At 39.0% G+C, this 18,145-nt stretch overlaps 1 protein-coding gene across 1 annotated transcript; it reads left to right on the top strand.

Annotated features, from left to right (window-relative positions):
* Positions 1–5,818: 5,818 nt before the first annotated feature.
* LOC133018502 (myosin-7-like) lies at positions 5,819–17,658 on the top strand. Its single transcript, XM_061084874.1, has 37 exons — positions 5,819–6,019; positions 6,105–6,248; positions 6,380–6,536; positions 6,623–6,650; positions 6,733–6,841; positions 6,937–7,029; positions 7,132–7,195; positions 7,567–7,665; positions 7,766–7,869; positions 7,968–8,106; positions 8,579–8,697; positions 8,790–8,939; positions 9,038–9,208; positions 9,358–9,694; positions 9,907–9,962; positions 10,202–10,407; positions 10,525–10,648; positions 11,092–11,228; positions 11,633–11,888; positions 11,990–12,232; positions 12,323–12,499; positions 12,578–12,723; positions 12,803–12,893; positions 13,021–13,410; positions 13,809–13,935; positions 14,010–14,128; positions 14,204–14,400; positions 14,483–14,666; positions 14,748–14,913; positions 14,991–15,115; positions 15,217–15,525; positions 15,624–15,827; positions 15,918–16,214; positions 16,394–16,498; positions 16,588–16,683; positions 17,169–17,303; positions 17,638–17,658. Exons 1-37 carry the CDS (start codon positions 5,819–5,821, stop codon positions 17,656–17,658), a joined length of 5,826 nt encoding a protein of 1,941 aa, XP_060940857.1.
* Positions 17,659–18,145: the final 487 nt, after the last annotated feature.

Raw genomic sequence — 18,145 nt, 5'->3', positions numbered from 1 at the left:
ATACATTTCAGTCAGACAACCTACGTTCAAATGTTCATTGAAGCAGTAGAACAGGTTTAGTGTTTGGCGTCTAGGCTCTGACCTAATCACTCCACTTATCTATGATTACATAGATATGATGGGAGTGATGAGCAAATACTTATAACCTTTGGGGAAATATATATTTTGAAATAAAGATGCAAATGTTTGTTTTCTTGCCCCTGAATGCTAAAGGACTGTGTTTGTGGTTTTCTGCAGCAATTATCTAAAGGCAGACAATTATCTTAAGGCAGACTAGTTCTAATACTTTCATTCAAAGTCCAACTGTCAATGTGATTCATCCATCACGGGTTTTGTGAGTGGTACAACTGATCTTATTTGTTTGAAAATATCAGGTCTTCTTCCAAGCTCGGCTACCTGGTCTGCTGAAGGAGATGACCGTTTAGCTCTAATCATCACCAGGATCCAAGCAAGATCCTGAGGTGTTCTGGATATAATTGTATTCCAACAAGCTGCATGCTAAGAGCCATACATTTGATATTATCTTTCTTTTGTTTCAGAAACTTGAGGACGTCTGAAGTTCCTTCTAAAATGATCATTTCTGAGGCACTTGTTTTGTGAAATGGTTTCTCCATAAGCATGTTTTTGTGGTTTCTCGAGTGAAGTAGTTCATATTCATACAGTGCAAAACTTGACTTACTACTTAAACTACAAAAATAAACATATTCCCATTTGAATTCAACTGATAAATACACTAAATATAACAATAATAATAAACAAATAATAATTGAATTAAACTCAAAATAAAAAGAATAAATTATTTTTTGTTCCAAGTGTATTTTGAATGAAATAAGACCCAATCATTCATGACTGAATCCTTATTACTGCCAATCAAGTCAATTAATAAAAAGAATGCAAATTAATGTGTGTATTGTCTGATTTTCTCAACTGCTTGAAATACAATTTTAAAATCAAAAGTTGAAAGAAATGTATACAAAATAAAATGTCTAACCGACTGAAGACAGTGTAGAACGCTTTCTACAGAGTGATATTGTTGCTACAAACGACATGAGCATACGTGAAATTTGTTATCTTAAGTCAAGTGAGTCTTTTAAGTATTTCAACCTCACGTTGGATCAACAGAGGGCACTGACGCATCCTATTTCCGTTTGGTAACACACTTAGAACACCTATCATGCTTACATTAAGTTTTTAATGCTTTTTTGGGAAATAAAGTGCAAAGACTTTTTTATTAAACATAATCCAAAATACTTGATAAAATAAGTACGGTTTGGGGGTGATTGAAAATGAAAAGACATTGAAATACAATTTAGAAGCCTCCTAACAAATCATGTATAGGACTAATGTCTTGTCACCATAGTGCGGTACAATCCAATAAGATTTAATAATTATTTTTCATTCTTGATTGGGGAAGCCAGCATTTGCAATTATGAATGCATTCAGAATAGTGGTGACACATTTTTTGACAGAAGTCTAAACACTTCACCTATGATGATACCTATAACATAATAAAACAAGAACCTCACTCATATAAATCCCCTGTCGTGTTATTGTCATGTATGGTAGCAGCACCTGAAACGTAGCCTTCTACCCATTTTAAAAGTTGTTGTATTTCAACAGAAATATGGGCTTCATTGGGCATTCGCTTCCTTTTTACATAAATGTCCAATTTCAAAACATCGATACAACTAATGTTAAAGCCACTAACCTTCATATCAGTTGTGGAGTTCACATATCTGTAACAAGCAGTGACATGCAAAGCCAGATGAGGGAGGGCCATTTGGAACACAGAATTAACAAAGATGTCTGCGGCAGATAATCTGGACTCTGAGAGAGACCTAATGAATTCAAGCAACCTAATTTCATCTGTCAAACCAAGATATTGAAATTATCATATATAATGGCAAAAATAAATATCCAAACCTTTCGAAATCAAAGTTTTCCAGAAGATTGTTAAAACATTGACAGTAACTTTAAATGGTCAACAGTACCTTTCTATTATTTTGCCATGTCCTGATCGTTGCCTCATCAGAAGACAAGAGATATGAGTCCACAAAGAGGTCCATAGTCTGAATGAGTGGAGAGACGACGAGGCAAGAGACCACTCAACTCCTGTAAGCCTCTGCCAAACTTCAACATCCCCTTAGAAGTGGCCTTTCACAAGAACAAGGGAACATATACTAACAATAGCTTTGATGTCTCCAGTTTCAAACTTAAGTGAGGCAAGGTGCCTCACACTTTCCCTTGTGCATTCATGTGATTGTAAAAGTCCAAGACACAAGGACTGTAGACAGCTGAGAATGAGACCCTTAATGGACGGCTAAGTGCTCCGCTAGATCCTGGAATAGACTAAGGTATAAGAAAAGTAGATGAGAATTCTAGTATGGATGCAAGCAGGAACAAGGCTTTGTGGGATGAGATGTGATCGAAAGTAGAAGACAGTTGGGGTCAAGGTCATATAAATGGCACAACGCAGTTTATGGGATGCAATTTGTGGCAGAATGTTCCAAGTTTGCTTAAATTCTCTGTCGGACCAAGAAAATCATATTACATCTTTCAGAAAGCTACTGGATGCCATTCTCCTTGGTAGCTAATTCATTGTCATTCACAGTATGATAGAGGAGTTAAGTGCAGTTATTGGCGTACTGAGTTATGGCTAATTCTGGTGTATAGTATCAAACATTGTACAGTATATACAATACAGCAGTGGTTTCTTATGGGCTCATCACCTGTCGCTGCTGGTCACTGAAAAAATTAAAACCTGTCCTGACCATCCACGTCACATGCTGTCCCCTAGGGCTCCTACGTACCAGCAAGCCCCAAAGGAACCCAGCAGGAATTTCACAAGTTATCTTTGTCCTCACGGATAAAGAGAAGAAAACAATGCCATGTCAACAGGAGCCGGCCAAGGGCACTTGCATCAGCTATCTTTTATATAGATGGCTATAGCACAGGTCACAGCGAAATTAGTTTGTTTCAATGCAGAACATGACAAATGTTGTGCATTGTGTTTTTACTTTTCAAAAATTAAATATATATATTATCAATGATGGTGTTCGTTTTTGTAGTTCTCATGATTATAAACAACAGACAAGGCACATATTGCATGACAGAGAGTTTAATCCAAATTGCAGGCAGTAAGTAGGAATATAATTGGGAACACTGGCAGGAAAAAAAACAGTACTGGATGAAACTGTTAATGATAATGTTGCAAGATTATATAATCATATTTACAAATTATCTAACTTTGTAGACTTTCTCCAATAAACAGCAAATATTTGAGTATAAATACAACATAATGGTACCTCAGTTACAAAAAACAATTCAACTCATAATTGAAGTCTAATTAATTGAAGCCTAAAATACTTTATAAATCGAAGCTTATAAATTATTCAGATCATTGGAATAAATGGTCTCAGGGTTCTGTTATTTCTAATCAGTGGGCTATGTTTTAGTTTCACCCAGAATCTTTTAAACCCTACACCCACTATGGCATTATATGCACTATTAGCCATTTATACATTATGGAAATCACTTAGCCAAAATGTTGGCTACTCTCTACAAAGGATTGCTCCCCTTCCACATCCAACCACCCGTGTCTGTGGAGTGTGTGAGCTTTGGAGATTGCAGCCACATTAGCTTCTTGTAACAGATTATCTATTTGAACTGTCTTAATACCAGTCAAGTGAATAAATGCTTGACTTTAGATCAGAGAGAATGTTGAACAAAATAGTCATTTAGGTGGAAAAGTTTTTTCTCCGGTTCAAGCAGGTCACCGACAAGTGTGGATTTCTTTATGTCAAGTATCTGTATGATATTTATGATATTTAGCAAGACTGTATTGATTGTGAAAATCCTGTTTCTAAAAAGACAAGGAAACGATGCCATGTTACCAGTGTTAGACGGAGGGTGTAGACCGTACTGTTGCCAGTGATGAGTGATAACAAAAGAGATCTCACAGCTGTGACCTTGACCCTGTCTTGCCTTTCTGACAACAGCTGCAGCTCTTTATTCTCCCTCTTGAAATGTATTTCACACCCTTTCACTTGTCAGATGATTGTTGAAATTTAGAGGTTGACATTTTTTATGTCCTATTAATCCTCCTTGTGTGGTAGCCGACTTTATTTAGTTAGAAAATAAAGGTACAATCTACGATAAACCTTCACAGATTAAGAATATGTCAATATAGTGGACAAGGGGAATTCCACCCCATTGAATATATGCCCATCAAGGTGTTATTGTTTGTTTTATGTCATACCTACAAACTTGTTTACTTGCTTAAAATTCCAGAACTGTAGTTAAATTCATTAATTTAATTTGTATTACTTCTATGTAACTTAGGAAGAAGATAATTACTTGATTGACAATGCCTCCCTGCTCCCTTGCTTCCTGCCTCCCCCTTTTTGTGTCATTGTCCAGTCTGGCCTTGTTCACAAGGTTAGAGCAACAAATAGCAGCACTGGGCTCTCCCCAATTTGGAGAATGCTTTTTGTGAAAGGCAACCTGGATGCCATTTCTCTGATATTCATCCCCATATTTGGTTCACCTACAACCTTTATTAATGGAGAGGACACCCGGTGGCAGCCACTGGATCCATCATTTCACTTGATACAGGTTGACGGTTAAAGGTAAGGCAATACCCACTTAAGTGAGGAAGTGCTGTTTGATGTGAGTGACCATTTTGTTTAGGGTTTGTTTAGGTGCTGGTCTTGGTTAAGTTATTCTGAACTATATTTAGATAGTATGTGCTGTCAATTGAGTTGGGGGGAGGGGGGTATTAATACAATAATGTATATACTTGATTCATCTTTATTAAATACTGACATAATAAGACATTTTTAGTTTTTTGTTTTCTGTCTATGTTATACAAATAGCACAGTTCCTAAATTCCTGGAGTGAATCACCTCGGGTAAGAGTCTCAGCTACATTCGTGTCACAGTGGGGTATTTTTTTAAGGATGTTATACAACAATAACTAATCCAATTATTTTTGAATCATCACACTTCTCTGTTACAGACATGCATGTGTCAGCATAACATAACAAAAGACATGGGATATTCTGTTTTAACTCCTGTAGAGAATAGACCCTCATCTAATTCTGATTACTTCATTGTATTGTTGTATAAAAAGAAGAAAATATAAAAGTTTACCTGTTTACATTAACATGCTCACAGGAATATGAATTTAGGTATTATCTGTTCTTGTGATAAAGACATTGTGTTTGTATGGTTATATGATTCCATTATGTCTGTATCTTCTAAATCTGTGTCTTGAATGTCTTTTATGAATTATCATTGGGTCATACATAGACGTTCAAAGAAAATCACAGGCCTTAACTATTACTTTTATTTGTTACCTTGTGTTTTATATTGTTTACATGTATCTTGGATTGTGGTGCTGGATTCCGATCTTGGTGGCAGTTGAGCGTGGATTACTTTAAACAAGACTGCTTGATATACAATATGCCTACTCATACACTCTACCATTACTAACTGTAACTCCTCAATTAATTTACCTTCCATTATACTACGAATTACTTGTCATAATCAATGTTGTAATTATGACTGATGTTCTCAGTCACACGTGGCATCTATTGCACTTCTGTCCGTCCTGGGAGAGGGATCCCTCACATGTGGCTCTCTCTGAGGTTTCTATGTTTTTCCCGAGTTAAAACTTTTTTTTTCCTTACTCTTGTTGAGGGTTAAGGCCAGAGGATGTCAGACCTTGTTACAGCCCTATGAGACAAATTGCAAATTGTGAATATGGGCTATACAATTAACATTTTATTGATTGAGTGAAATTCTCAATAGGTTGAAAAATGGGAGATGCTGTCATGGCAGAATTTGGGCTTGCTGCTTCTTTTCTGAGAAAGTCGGATAAAGAGCGGCTAGAGGCCCAGACTCGAATATTTGACATGAAGAAGGAGTGCTTTGTTCCTGATGCGGAGGTTGAGTACGTCAAGGCTTCCGTCACCAGTCGTGACGGTGACAAAGTCACTGCTCACACTGAATTTGGAAAGGTAGTTTCATCAAATCAGTTCAGTTCAAATACATACTAATACAAGTATGGATTTTTGTTTTAAAGTGAGTTATCTCTTTCTGCAGACTGTTACTGTGAAGGAGTGCGATGTTCACCCTCAGAATCCGCCGAAGTTCGATAAAATTGAAGACATGGCGATGTTCACCTTCCTCCATGAGCCCGCTGTGCTGTTCAACCTCAAAGAGCGTTACGCAGCATGGATGATCTATGTGAGTTAGTGTATCCCTTACCTAGTGTATAGAACTACAGTTGTGTATCATTTACTCACTCTCTCTCTCTCGCTCTCTCTCTCTCTCTCTCTCTCTCTCGTTCTCTCTCTCTCTCTCTTTTATTCTCATAGACCTACTCTGGGCTGTTCTGTGTGACTGTCAACCCCTACAAGGCGCTGCCCGTCTACAACAAACAAGTGGTTAGTGCCTACAGAGGAAAGAAGAGGGCTGAAGCTCCTCCTCATATCTTCTCCATCTCCGACAATGCCTACCAGTACATGCTGGCAGGTATATTATCCATCAGCGTCTTTGAATATTCGGTTCTGACATTGTGGAACTTTACATGATATTTTTATAATTTATTTTGCTGACAGACAGAGAAAACCAGTCAATCCTTATCACGTAAGTCTCAGCCAACAGACAACTCCTCAATAAATAAGGTTGATCATTCTTGGTTCAAACTTTCTATTTCTCCTCTCAATAGTGGAGAATCTGGTGCTGGAAAGACTGTAAACACCAAACGTGTCATTCAGTACTTTGCGAGCATCGCAGCTGCGCCAGGTGGGAAGAAAGATGCAGCTGCTGAGAAGAAGGTTTGTACTACATCACCATAACCTAATAGTAAACTACAAAAATATGGATCAGTTGGCAGTAAACCTTAGGTCTTGCACTTATTGAACAAATTCAGGGTACCCTGGAGGATCAAATCATCCAGGCTAATCCAGCTCTGGAGGCCTTTGGTAATGCCAAGACCATCAGGAACGATAACTCCTCTAGATTTGTGAGTTTCTGTGTGACTGCAGTGAATTAAGTTCATTATCATGAATTGAACATGTAATTTTTTTAAATTCTAAATATAAACGTGCACTACTTTTCCTCTTAGGGTAAATTCATAAGAATCCATTTTGACAACCGAGGAAAGCTTGCCTCCGCCGACATTGAGACATGTGAGTAAAATTAAATCTGTCCATAAATCCATTCTTTAAACCTCTTGTCCTTATAACAGGAATGCATCGCTGAAGCCATCCCAGCATGTGAGAGGCAGGATACACTTTTGACAGTATTCCAGTTTATCACAGAGCTAAAATATGTGTTACACATTGTAAGAAACAATGTACACTCTGATTCAAAGGAGATTTCATCCTATAACATGGTAACAACACATCCAATGTTATGCCCATGTAAACTACATGATGGTCTAAAAATGAACAACCTCCAGTCTACTTGTTGCCTCTCTTAGCTGAATATGGGCATGTTCCAGAGAATTAGTGCACAACCCTATAAATCTAACGTAATACAACATATTCTATAATTACAGACCTTTTGGAAAAGTCTCGTGTGACCTACCAGCTCAAAGCTGAGAGGGACTACCATATTTTCTACCAGATCTTGTCACAGAAAAAACCAGAACTTCTGGGTAAGTGCTTCACACAAATGTTATATATGGTTGTTGCTGCATCACACATTTTAGTGCAAATAAATATTTATTATCTTGTCAAACATCTTTTTTTTGTCAGACATGCTGCTCATCACCAACAACCCCTATGACTACGCCTTCATCTCCCAAGGAGAGACAACAGTAGCATCTATCAATGATTCTGACGAGCTGATGGCCACTGATGTGAGCTTTGATTAAAAAAATTATGATTTGTCAAACAACAATTGTTAACAATAACAAGAAGGGGATACCAGAATGACATTTACATTTTTGTAATTAAGGAAGCCTTTGATGTGCTGGGCTTCACTCAAGAAGAGAAGAACAGTATTTACAAGCTGACTGGTGCCATTATGCATTATGGCAACATGAAGTTTAAGCAAAAGCAGCGAGAGGAGCAGGCTGAGGCTGATGGCACTGAGGGTAAGAGGCTTGTTCAAGGTGTTATACATAGATGTGTTTGAAATCAACAACAATTATTAAAATTTTTATCATACTTTGGCATTGATGGCTTTGACATTTGTAATATTTCTTAAATTATGACAAATAAAAGCTGGGTTAAAGCATTAATCAAGCTTAATTTGTAAAAGTATTGCATTGAAAGCAAGTTAAATTAACCAGTGGTGTTAATTTCTGCTGCATGAAATAGTTTATTTTTGGCAGAAAGCTAATTTATCGAACTAGTATGTTCAGGATACATGTATGCAGAATACATTAATAAACAACAAATCCTCATTATTTCCATAGAATGGATTCAGTCACAATTACATTTGCTAAAAAGTATATCTTCTGTTGGTTGTAATGTCTAGGAGACAGGATTGCACAGAACACATGTACAATGTCTGGTTTAAGAGGTAGAGCTGTATGACACGATTACCTGTCTTCACTTCCTCAGTTGCTGACAAAGTCGCATATCTTATGGGCCTTAATTCTGCTGACCTAATCAAAGGTCTCTGCCACCCAAGGGTTAAAGTAGGAAACGAGTGGGTCACCAAGGGACAAAATGTCGCCCAGGTAAAGAGTAGAAAGGGACCTTTTGATGATACTTTCATTGATGTATTAATTATAAGTGTAATTTAAAGAAATCTCAAACTTATTTCCCCAAGGTGAGCTATTCTGTTAGTGCGCTGGCCAAGTCAGTGTATGAAAAGATGTTTCTGTGGATGGTGGTGAGGATCAACCAATCCCTGGACACAAAACAGCCCCGCCAGTATTTTATTGGTGTGTTGGACATTGCTGGATTTGAAATCTTTGATGTGAGTTTAAAATGGAAGCCAACGCTGATCAACTCTACCAACAGTTTTGTTTAATGTTCTCTCACCTGAGGTAACGCTAACTATGAATGTTATTACAGTACAACACGTTTGAGCAGATGTGCATCAACTTCACGAATGAAAAACTGCAACAGTTTTTCAACCACCACATGTTTGTGCTGGAGCAGGAAGAGTACAAGAAAGAGGGCATTGAATGGACTTTCATTGATTTTGGTATGGATTTGCAGGCCTGTATTGACCTCATTGAAAAGGTGCGATTTTTATTTTATTTGGGAATTAAAATGTATTTACATGATGAAATCACATAACCCATGAAAATGTATGTGTGTTTTAAACTAAACTTTCCTGATATTGCTTGTCAAAATTGTCTTTACTTTCTTTATCATATTTGTCCCCTCAGCCCATGGGTATCATGTCCATCCTTGAAGAGGAGTGCATGTTCCCTAAAGCTTCTGATGCCACCTTCAAAGCTAAGCTCTATGACAACCATCTGGGGAAATCTGCCAACTTCCAGAAGCCCAGAGTTGTTAAAGGGAAACCAGAGGCTCATTTTTCCCTGATGCACTACGCTGGCACTGTTGATTACAACATCAATAACTGGCTGGTGAAGAACAAGGATCCCCTGAATGAGACTGTTGTCACTCTTTTCCTGAAGTCTAACCTTAAACTTTTATCCACCCTTTTTGTTGGGTATGCGGGAGCTGATTCAGGTATGTTGACACACGCAGGAGGCCCAGGTTCAATTCCGTACCCGAGGCCATTTATGAATGTCTTCCCAAACTCTCTCTCTCTGTCCCGCTGTCACAGCTTACACTCTGTGCTATCAAAAATAAAGGCTATAAAAAATACATAAACTGAAAAAAAATCATAATATGGATTCGATAACTATCAAAGTTTCTGATGACTGGATTTAACAGCAAGATTTTATTTACTATAGATCAGGAAAAAGCCAAAGGTAGCAAGAAGAAAGGTTCATCCTTCCAGACTGTATCTGCTTTGCACAGGGTAAATTATTTCCCTTTCATTCAAATCTTCAAACAATTCTTACTGCTCTGACCTCGACACAGCGTGGTTATGCACAAATTGTATTGTATGAAGGAGCGAGATTATTGTTAAACAGCTGAGAAAAAAGAGATGTCTAGAGTGACACAGTCTTAAACTATCCGTAACCAAGCACTGTGTAAAACATACTTTTGAATGGCTATGACATCTATTAAATTAATTGTTCTGACAAAATCTTACAGGAGAACCTGAACAAGCTGATGACCAACTTGAGGTCTACTCACCCCCACTTTGTACGCTGCATCATCCCCAATGAGACCAAGACTCCTGGGGCCATGGAGAACCCCCTGGTGATGCACCAGCTGCGCTGTAATGGTGTTCTGGAAGGAATCAGGATCTGCAGAAAGGGTTTCCCCAACAGGATCCTCTATGGAGATTTCAAACAGAGGTTTGGATGTTACCAACAAACATCAATAACAATGAAAACAGTCTTGTGAGACTTTTATGGCATCACAATTTATTTATTGACATCCAAAACATTGTATCAATTCTATTTGTGTCAAAGATACCGTATTTTGAACCCTAATGCCGTTCCTGAGGGACAGTTCATTGACAACAAGAAGGCTGCAGAGAAACTGCTGGGTTCTCTGGATATTGACCACAGCCAGTACAAACTGGGGCACACTAAGGTCAGTATGTTCATTGCTGATTAAAAAAAATGCATTTCGCATAACAGATATATTATTCGTTATATATCTATCTAGATAGAGCAATAAATAGTGTAGGTAGAAAAAATGTAATTTTCACAGACAATACACATTCCATATAGAAACATACAGGTATCCACACATAAACCAAAACTCATATGTGCTCCTGGACTGGATCTATATGATTTTCAGTCTCAGTGATGCACTTTGGCTGCAATGTCACAAAGGAAAAAACGTTTACCAAAACAGACTCTTCTGGATTTTCAAGCCCTGTATCTGTGACTTTTTTATATACAAATTTGCATACTATGCAGTGTCTCTGGTGGGATAATTATTGTATATTTGTGATGAGTTGACCAAAGCTGAGTTTACTGTGAGTAATAAGTCCAAAATATTTTCAATTTGAATCTTCCTCTTTGAAAAAGGTTTTCTTCAAAGCTGGACTGCTGGGTCAGTTGGAGGAGATGCGTGATGACCGACTAGCACTTATCATCACTGGTATTCAAGCCCGCTCAAGAGGACTTCTAGCAAGAATTGAATTCCAGAAGATTGTTGAACGCAGGTAACTGCTCACAGATTGTCCCGACTTTGTCAGTCAATTTAAGTAAAATTAAATATATTCATAAAGCCCAAAATCACAAATCATTATCTTGGTGCTTATACAATCTACACAGCATTTCACATTCGCTCCTTAGGTCAACAATTTGGATATGGTAAAGCGCCACCAAGAACACTAAGTAACCTCTTACAAAGGGAAAACAAATCCCCTGACAAAACACATTACCCTGATATACAAATTTTTTCCATCTAACAAACTCAAACCAAGCTGCCATTGCAATAGACATCAAACAAAGGACAGCACTGTGAGAGGTACACATTTATTTATGTATAGAATATACTTTGCGCAATCAGGTTAGCACTGGGTTTTCCTTGTTTGGAGGGCATTAAGAACAATGTTATCCGCAGGGATGCGCTGTATGTGATCCAATGGAACATCCGCGCCTTCATGGGGGTCAAGAATTGGCCCTGGATGAAGATGTATTTCAAAATCAAGCCTCTGTTGAAGTCAGCAGAGACTGAGAAGGAGATGGCCAACATGAAGGAAGAGTTCACCAAACTGAAAGAGGCCTTTGCAAAATCTGAAGCCCGCAAGAAGGAACTTGAGGAAAAAATGGTCTCTCTTCTCCAAGAGAAGAATGACCTGCAGCTCCACGTTCAATCTGTATGTTCAGAATCTTTGAGCATCAAAATACTTTATAATAAGACCAAGTTTCGTGTAAATCTGATGTATGATGTAAAGCTTTGCTATGTTACATATAACAGGAGCAAGATAATCTGTCTGATGCTGAGGAAAGATGTGAAGGGCTGATCAAAAGCAAGATTCAGTTGGAGGCAAAAGCCAAAGAGCTGACAGAGAGACTGGATGACGAGGAGGAGATGAACGCTGAACTTACAGCAAAGAAGCGGAAGTTAGAGGATGAATGCTCTGAGTTAAAGAAAGACATTGATGACTTAGAGTTAACTCTGGCAAAAGTGGAGAAAGAGAAGCATGCCACTGAGAACAAGGTACCACAAACACTAATAACAATAAAATTACTCTGTGTCCCGAATATGATCTGTGATGAAGTCCTTAATGAAAATGTCTCCTGGTTGTAGGTGAAGAACCTGGTCGAGGAGATGGCAGCTCAGGATGAAATCATTGCCAAGCTGACCAAGGAAAAGAAAGCCTTACAGGAGGCTCATCAGCAAACACTGGATGACCTGCAGAGTGAAGAGGACAAAGTCAACATTCTGACCAAGGCCAAGGCCAAGCTGGAGCAGCAAGTGGATGATGTAAGAATTAAATGATCAGGTGGATTTTATAATAATGATAAAAAACATTAATAAAAATATTTTTAATACAACCTACAGCTCGAAGGATCCCTAGAGCAAGAGAAAAAAGTCCGGATGGATCTTGAGAGAGCAAAGCGTAAACTTGAAGGAGACCTGAAGTTAGCTCTAGAAAGTCTCATGGACCTGGAAAATGACAAACAGCAACTTGAAGAGAGGCTGAAAAAGTAATATAAGATGTGAAATTTTTAAAACACTTTTCAAACTATTTGTCAGCTAATGCAGTTCCATTTTTTGTATCTACAGGAAAGACTTTGAAATCAGCCAGCTCATTGGTAAAGTAGAGGATGAACAGGTGATAAGTGCCCAGCTCCAGAAAAAACTAAAGGAGTTGCAGGTAATATTTTGGACAGGATGAAGAAAGCTGAGTAAACTACTGCATAAATGTGACATTTTGAGATCAAAACTTACATATATATTAAATAGAAATTCATATATATGGATTTTATTTTATGTTGGACTAGGCCCGTATTGAAGAGCTAGAGGAAGAACTTGAGGCAGAGCGAGCTGCCCGAGCCAAGGTGGAGAAGCAGAGAGCAGAATTGGCCAGAGAGCTGGAGGAGATCAGTGAGAGGCTGGAGGAGGCTGGTGGAGCCACATCTGTTCAGATTGAGATGAACAAGAAGAGGGAGGCTGAGTTCCTGAAACTGCGCAGAGACCTTGAAGAGGCCACTCTTCATCATGAAGCCACCGCTGCTACACTCAGGAAGAAACAAGCTGACAGTGTTGCTGACCTGGGAGAGCAGATAGACAACCTGCAGAGAGTCAAGCAGAAACTGGAGAAGGAGAAGAGTGAGCTCAGACTGGAGCTGGATGACGTGGTGTCCAACATGGAACATATTGTGAAGGCTAAGGTAGAGTACTTTAGTGCCTAGCACTGTCACCTCGTAGCAAGAAGGTTCTTTGTTTGGGCCTATCTGTGTGGAGTTTGTATGTCCTCCCCATGTCTGCGTGGCTTTTCCAAAGGTACTCTGGTGTTCTCCAACAGTTCATAGATATGCAGATTGGGGTTAGGTCATTTAGAGACTTTAAATTGACATTAGATGTGAATTTGTGCATCGATAGTTTTTGTCTTATTATGTGAATACTTTGATTTACAGGTGACCTGTCCAGGATGTACCCAGCCTTTCATCCAATGTCAGCATAGATTAGCTCCTGTGCCCCTTGAAAACTTAACAGGACAAGCAGATGATGGATGAATGGGAGGTGTCCATAAAATACAGTTTTCATTCCTTGTCTCTTTTGTTTTTAGAATAATTTGGAGAAAATGTGCAGGTCCCTGGAAGACCAGATGAATGAATACAAAATAAAGTCAGAAGAAGGACAGCGTACCATCAATGACTTCACCATGCAGAAAGCAAAGCTTCAAACTGAGAATGGTATGCATTTGATTTTAATCAATGTTTTGGGGGGATGGCATGACGTACTGATTTTATCCCTTTGTCAAAATTAGGTGAATTTGCAAGGCAGCTTGAGGATAAAGATTCTCTGGTGTCTCAGCTCACCAGAGGAAAACAGTCCTACACGCAGCAAGTTGAAGACCTTAAAAGACAATTGGAAGAAGAAATTAAGGTAGGAAAATATATCTGTGAGACCTTACTGAGTGCAGTTGGTAAAAGAGAAGAATTAATTCATGTTTTATTTCAGGCCAAGAATGCATTAGCCCATGCAGTGCAGTCCTCGCGTCATGACTGTGACCTGCTCAGGGAGCAGTATGAGGAGGAGCAGGAGGCCAAGGCTGAACTGCAGCGCAGCATGTCCAAGGCCAACTCTGAGGTGGCTCAGTGGAGAACTAAGTACGAAACTGATGCCATCCAGAAGACCGAGGAGCTGGAAGAGGCCAAGTGAGTCAAATATATTTCTACCTCCAACATTTCAGTAAAGTTTAAAAACAACTAACCCTGAATGAAATCTGTGGTTCTCCAGAAAAAAGCTGGCTCAGCGTCTGCAGGATGCTGAGGAGGCTGCTGAGGCAGTGAATGCTAAATGTTCCTCTCTGGAGAAGACCAAGCACAGACTGCAGAATGAGATTGAAGATCTCATGGTGGATGTGGAGAGGTCTAATGCTGCGGCTGCAGCTCTGGACAAGAAGCAAAGAAACTTTGACAAGGTGGAATTTCAATTTCACACAGTAATTTTAATTCCTGATGATGAATTTGAAAATAATGACACATAAACACACATATTTTAGGTCTTGGCAGAATGGAAGCAGAAGTATGAGGAGTCTCAGTGTGAGCTGGAGAGCTCTCAGAAGGAAGCCAGGGGTCTGAGCACTGAGCTCTTCAAACTGAAGAACTCCTATGAGGAGTCTCTTGATCATCTGGAGACCCTGAAGCGAGAGAGCAAGAATCTGCAGGGTAAGATTTAACACCATCTTACAATTCTCTCTGTTCTATTGACTAAACAACTGATAATCTTGTGATTTGTTTCTCAGAGGAAATATCTGACCTCACTCAACAAATTGGTGAGAATGGAAAGAGTATTCACGAGCTTGAGAAGATTCGAAAACAGCTGGAACAAGAGAAGTCAGAGATACAAACAGCTCTGGAGGAAGCAGAGGCATGTTGAACGTATTTGATTAAGACTCCCAAAGATCTTTATGTGTCCAAAACAAGTCAAATCCACAAAATGAAATGTAAAATCTTGTTGTTGTTTTTTAGGCCACATTGGAGCATGAGGAGGGTAAGATACTCAGGGCCCAGCTTGAGTTCAATCAGGTGAAAGCTGATATCGAGCGAAAGCTGGCCGAGAAAGATGAAGAGATGGAGCAAGCAAAGAGAAACCAACAGAGAACTGTGGACACTCTTCAGAGCTCTCTTGAGGCTGAGACACGCAGCAGAAATGAGGCCATGCGTCTGAAGAAGAAGATGGAGGGAGACCTCAATGAGATGGAGATCCAGCTTAGCCAGGCCAACAGGCAGGCAGCTGAGGCCCAGAAACAGCTCAAGGCAGTTCATTCACATCTGAAGGTAAATATGTTATTCAGACAAAAAGTACACTGTCTATACATTGGATGATATTTTCACTCAAATTAAATTGCTTAATCCTTAAATGTTATGCATTTCAGGATGCTCAGCTCCAGCTTGATGACTCTCTGAGATTGAATGCAGATATGAAGGAAAACATGGCCATGGTTGAGAGACGCAATAACCTGCTTCAGGCGGAAGTGGAAGAGCTGAGAGCTGCTCTGGAGCAAACTGAAAGAGGTCGCAAACTTGCTGAGCAAGAGCTGATGGATGTTAGTGAGAGGGTGCAGCTACTGCACTCACAGGTAAGATACACTAGTTGCACCCGGCACAGTTCTTTGTTATTACTGTTAACATACTCAAGAATTATATTATGTAATTGTATATACAATCAGAACACTAGTCTGCTCAACCATAAGAAGAAGCTGGAGGCCGATACTTCCCAGCTTCAAACTGAAGTGGAGGAAGCAGTGCAGGAGTCAAGAAATGCAGAGGAAAAGGCCAAGAAGGCCATTACTGATGCAGCCATGATGGCAGAGGAGCTGAAGAAAGAGCAGGACACCAGCTCTCACCTGGAGCGTATGAAGAAGAACATGGAGCAAACCATCAAAGACCTGCAGCACCGTCTGGATGAAGCTGAACAGATCGCCATGAAGGGAGGCAAGAAGCAAATGCAGAAGCTCGAGGCCAGGGTGAGTGTCAATAGTTTCTAAGAAATCGGATTTGATCTTGAGAAAATGTATAGTTAATTCACTCATTTGATTTCCTAGTATAATATAATATATAGTATAATGTGCCCTCGCATTGAATAAGTTTATCTAACCCCTACCCTAATGCACTAACTAAATCTTCATGTCCATTCCTTTATCAGATCAGAGAACTAGAGAATGAACTGGAGGCTGAACAAAGAAAGTCAAGCGATTCTGTTAAGGGGATACGAAAATATGAAAGAAGAATCAAAGAGTTGACCTATCAGGTAAGTTTCAGTCCATTTACAAAATTGTGGAACACTGACGATACAAATTCTCTCGAAAAATAAATAGTTTTGCTCTTCATTGTTTTCAGACAGAAGAGGATCGTAAGAATCTTGTGCGTCTGCAAGATCTGGTAGACAAACTTCAGCTGAAGGTGAAATCCTACAAGAGAGCTTCAGAGGAGGCTGTAAGTAATCTGAGTATTTTGGACAAGTCCATCATCAGTAACATGGCTCTTTTGCTCTTCATTACAGTAAATGGTTTGTATTAATAAAGCACTTTTCTAGTCTTGATGACCAAAACTTTACACTACAGTTTTGCCATTTACCCAATCACACAAACCTTTTTAGGCTATCTTGCCTAAAGACACTTTGGCATCCAGATAGCGAAGACCAAACCGCCAACTTTTTGGTTGGAAGACAACCCTCTACCCCTCAGCCACAGCCGTCCAGAAGTAAAAACTAGTTTGTAGACCTTGGATATAGTTCCAAAACAACATCAAGCATCCATGGAATTACTCTATTAAAGGACTTTTCTTGTCATCTAAATATATATTTATATACAAGTATATTATATATTCAGTGGTCTCAGCAGGTGTCATTACAGAAATTACATTATTAATACAAAAATACAGTTAGTCACTGACAAGGATGTTGTCTGTCTTTCTTATAGGAGGAACAGGCCAACAACAATCTAACCAAGTTCCGCAAGATTCAACATGAGCTGGATGAAGCTGAAGAGAGAGCTGACATCGCTGAATCTCAGGTCAACAAGCTGCGTGCTAAGAGCCGCGATGTGGGGTCAAAGGTCTGTTGGATTTGTTTAGCTTTTTTTGTGTTGGTAACCCTAACCCTAATAACGTTTTTGCCATATGGATGATATATCATCATTAAAGTATCCAAAATATATGTAACAATATATACATACTAACATACATGTTTTTTATTTCTGTGTCATGTCAATGCATTTGTCCAATCCCTTTTTGGGATACAAGTCACCCCTAAATTACGTCTTAGAAAACACAAGCAAAATGGTGCAGTATATACAAATGTAGAAAATCCACATGCATGTTTGCTTCTCTAATAATTTGTTATTGTTAGTTTGATTGTCTAATTGTTTTTTTTTCTGTCTCTTGATTTAGAAAGGCGTTGATGGGGAGTAAAGCTCATGGACTGGATCCTTGTATCTGAGGCATCTTGTGTCTCCCTAAGCATGTTGATTGTTCAGTAGAATAAATGTATCTGCATCTCAAACAGTGTCTTGTATTTTTTAGTAGCTTTTTCACAAATCACTCACAGTACAGTTGGGGCGGCTTTGGCTCAGGGGATAGAGCAGGTTGTCCTCTAGCCAGAAGGTCGGCAGTTCTATCTCCATAACTCCGTCTGAAGTGTCCTTGGGCAAGATATTGAACCCTGAATTTGCACCAATTGTATGAACCAGGTGTTATAGAGGAACATAGAATGGGTGAATGACAGCACTACTGTAAAACACTTTGAGTGGTCATCAAGACTAGAAAGCACCATATGAATAAGGACAGAACATTAAATAAAACTTCAAGTTAGTGTTGACAGTTCAAATACATCTAGTTAAATTTAGCATCTAGCTAGCAATTACTATTACGTACATGAAATAAATGAGGAATGTAAAAT

Source organism: Limanda limanda, chromosome 13 (assembly GCF_963576545.1).
Source record: "Limanda limanda chromosome 13, fLimLim1.1, whole genome shotgun sequence".
NCBI lineage: Eukaryota > Metazoa > Chordata > Actinopteri > Pleuronectiformes > Pleuronectidae > Limanda > Limanda limanda.
This window is presented reverse-complemented; position numbering and strand designations above follow the sequence as displayed.